This window comes from Wasmannia auropunctata, unplaced genomic scaffold (assembly GCF_000956235.1).
Source record: "Wasmannia auropunctata unplaced genomic scaffold, wasmannia.A_1.0 LD336106.1, whole genome shotgun sequence".
NCBI classification, from domain to species: Eukaryota; Metazoa; Arthropoda; class Insecta; order Hymenoptera; family Formicidae; genus Wasmannia; species Wasmannia auropunctata.
In genome coordinates, this window is record NW_012026784.1 from 6,689,426 (window position 1) to 6,692,659 (window position 3,234).

General features: G+C 29.5%; 1 protein-coding gene across 1 annotated transcript in view; it reads right to left on the bottom strand.

Annotated features, from left to right (window-relative positions):
* The window catches only part of LOC105455109 (ribonucleases P/MRP protein subunit POP1), a 6,419-nt gene extending 3,383 nt beyond the window's left edge, over positions 1-3,036 (bottom strand). The window contains exons 1-2 of the mRNA XM_011698168.1: positions 2,700-3,036; positions 545-2,023 (exon numbers count right to left, since the gene is read on the bottom strand). Of these exons, the coding sequence (XP_011696470.1) occupies positions 545-2,023; positions 2,700-2,817 (1,597 nt within the window). The 5' untranslated portion in view covers positions 2,818-3,036. The remainder of the gene's footprint in view (positions 1-544; positions 2,024-2,699) is intronic.
* Positions 3,037-3,234: the final 198 nt, after the last annotated feature.

A 3,234-nucleotide genomic window follows, 5' to 3' on the forward strand; every position in this document is an offset into this window, starting at 1 on the left:
CCAGCTCGTTATATATAAACAATAAAAAAGACAGGACAATAGGCCAAAGACGAGCATAAAATAAAGGATGTCAATTAATAAAATTCTTTAATAAGTCATTTAAACAAAATTAAAATTAAAAAACGCGAGACTAGTTTCGGATTACTTAGTCTTTCTCAATCGCTATTATATGATATTACAAATTAAAACGAATCCACGCATACGGAAATTTAGATAAATGTCGAATAGATTTTATTGTCCTCTTCTTCCAGCCAAATGTAATTCCGTATAAGATATTTAACTAAAAAAAAACTAGTCTCGCGTTTTTTAATTTTAATTTTGTTTAAATGACTTATTAAAGAATTTTATTAATTGACACCCTTTGTTTTATGCTCGTCTTTGGCCTATCGTCCTGTCTTTTTTAGTATTTATTTAAATTTATCTAAAAGTCAAAAGGCAGGAATATTATGAATAAACTAATAATTTAGATAATACGATGTTATAGAAATTAAAATTCATCTTATATATATTACAAATAAAATTAAAAATTATGCTTATTACATACCTGTAATAGTTCCAGGCTTCTGAATAAGAAGTATAGGTATTTTTGCCATAATGTTTTCATTATAATATTGATCATTTGATACACCAGGTACAAGACTTTCACTTCTCAGTTTATTAATAATGCCTGTGGGTATGCAAGTACTACTTACAATACAGCGTATTTCTGTATCCCAAATAGGAGAACAGTTGGAATTAATTACTGGCTGATCAATCGAAATTAATCGAGAAAAAGCTTCTGTTATTTCAGTATTACATTTTGTTTTCTTCTTAGGCAAGTAGAAGCGTGGATCTAAAACAGTTACTCCAATAATCATATTTGTTGGTAAGTGATTTGGAGATCCCAAAGACTTCAGTATTTGCCATAATTGTTCTTGTGTCTCGAAAGCTTTCATATTTTCTTGTTTTTTGTAGTAATTAATATACCATGGTTTTTTACTAAGTTCTATACTCAAATATTTGGAAGTTGTAGTATCTTCTTCACTTATTTGGTCAATCGCCATTTTCTCTATAGGTTGCACAACATTGTTATCTACTGATATTTTGTTCAACTCTATCATTTTACTACTTAGACCATCGTTATCTTTTAGAATTGTATAATTCGAACAAAAGTCCGTATATATTTTATTTAAGGATGGCAATTGTAATGCTTTCGTTAGTACATTTAAAGTCGATGTTCCATGAAGCCGAAATCTATTTAATGCATTTCTTAATATGATCATTTTACAACCTACATCATTCGTGTATAAACAGTTTAAGTTATGGATAATATCAGATATATTTTGTTCAGCATTATTTTGCTTAAATTCAAAACTTGATATAATTTCACTAAGAAAATCGTCATAAAAAGCAGGATGTACCCAGATCCAAATAGTCTTAATATTTGTTTGGATGTCCAATTTATTTGGTTGCCAGAAAAAGTCCACATTACCAATAGGAAAATGCGGATAACCGTTTTTTTTAAAAAACATCAAAGTACCTTCTCTCTGACCATTAATATATTTTTTTGCTGAAAAAGTTAACATCGATGGATTACAATGCATTCCCAAAGTTGTCTTCAGTATATTTTCCTCTCCTTTTATTTCAATACAAGTATAATAAGAAATATCTTGCAGAAGGCAATATTTTGCAGCAGCTCGATAATTAGCTCTAAAACACTTATCATTTGAGTGACTCGCAATTCGATATCCCCATTTGTCAACCATGTGAAAACGTTTTGCGTGCCAAATATGTGTTTCTAACCAAATTTTATCATGTTGTCTGCGACTATATTCAGAAAGTAAATTGCGCGGTCTTCTACGATACTTTCGAGATAGTCGCTTGTTGGTTGATGGTAAATCTTTGCCATTCCCTGATTTTGCCATTTGTGCCAAATGTGCTTCTCGCAATCTACGTGGCAATCGTTTGACATTATGAGACATAACACGTCTACGCATATATACAGGAAGCTTTTGAAATATTAACTTGGTTTGTTTAGGATTTTCTATAACAAGCAGAATAATTCAATCAACACTTAACATAACAATAATGACAGAGTTTAAAATAGAATAAAGTCACTGATTATGACATTATTATAAATAATGTGCATATTACTGCATATTACTCATCACAATATTATTATAAGTATGCATATTACTCATCACAATATTATTATAAGTATGCATATTACTCATTGTAATATTCATGAAAAAATATTTCATTATAAAATAGAAAAACTATTTATGTAATTATATAATTATTTTGATTGTGTAAAACAGAATTTGTTTCAATTCTTATCAATATTTCTTAAACATCTGATAAAATGTTACAAAATTTTTGAAGCTCCCTTTAAAGCACAAAATTTTTTTTCATTTTAAAATAATTTTCATAGAAATTTGAAGGGTTTTTTTATTTTTAATTTTATTAAATATTCAAGCAATTACATTAGCAAGATTCCATTAAAGAGTGAATTATACTTAAGAAATTGTCTGAAAAAATAAAATTTTATTTTTGTTTATAAACACCTGCAAAATTGTTTATAAAAAGTATTTTATTTTCATAATTTGGTATCATTAATGTTTTAATTTTGTTCAGAGAAAAAGCTTTTTTAAAAAATAATTTATCTGTAACATTTTATTAAGATGTTAATGGAAATCAAACAAGTATCTTAGCATAGATACCTATTGAAGATGTCATCGCAGAAATTTCATGAGCTCGTGAAGAGATAAAGTTCATGATAGACACCTCATGTGGAAGTGACTGAGCTCCTCCTAAGAACTCGTCAAATTGCTTCTTCATGGTATTTTCCGATTTTTGTAAAATTACTCTTGTATTCAATATAATCTCTTTTGTAACTTATCAAAAGCAGATGAATCACGAGTAAAAACAGAGATAAGTCTGATAGCGTTTTCGATTTGTTGACTCTTCTTTTTCTTTCTACCTCTCTGGAATCTGGATTTTGGATCCTTAGGATCCAAGTACCACGACAGAGAGAAGCGTGAGAGCGGCCACGCGGCACGCCGGCTTTTTAGGACCAGCTAGAGTCCTAGCATCAGAGAAGCGCGACCGGCTTATGGCAGTATCGCAAAAGTACTAGAAAATATTAAAAATGGCGTCGAATGGCCAATCATAAAATTGATTTATTCGGCAGCCATTTATAATAACGATAAATCAATCTTATGATTGGCCATTTGCGAGTCCAATCAGAACTCGTAA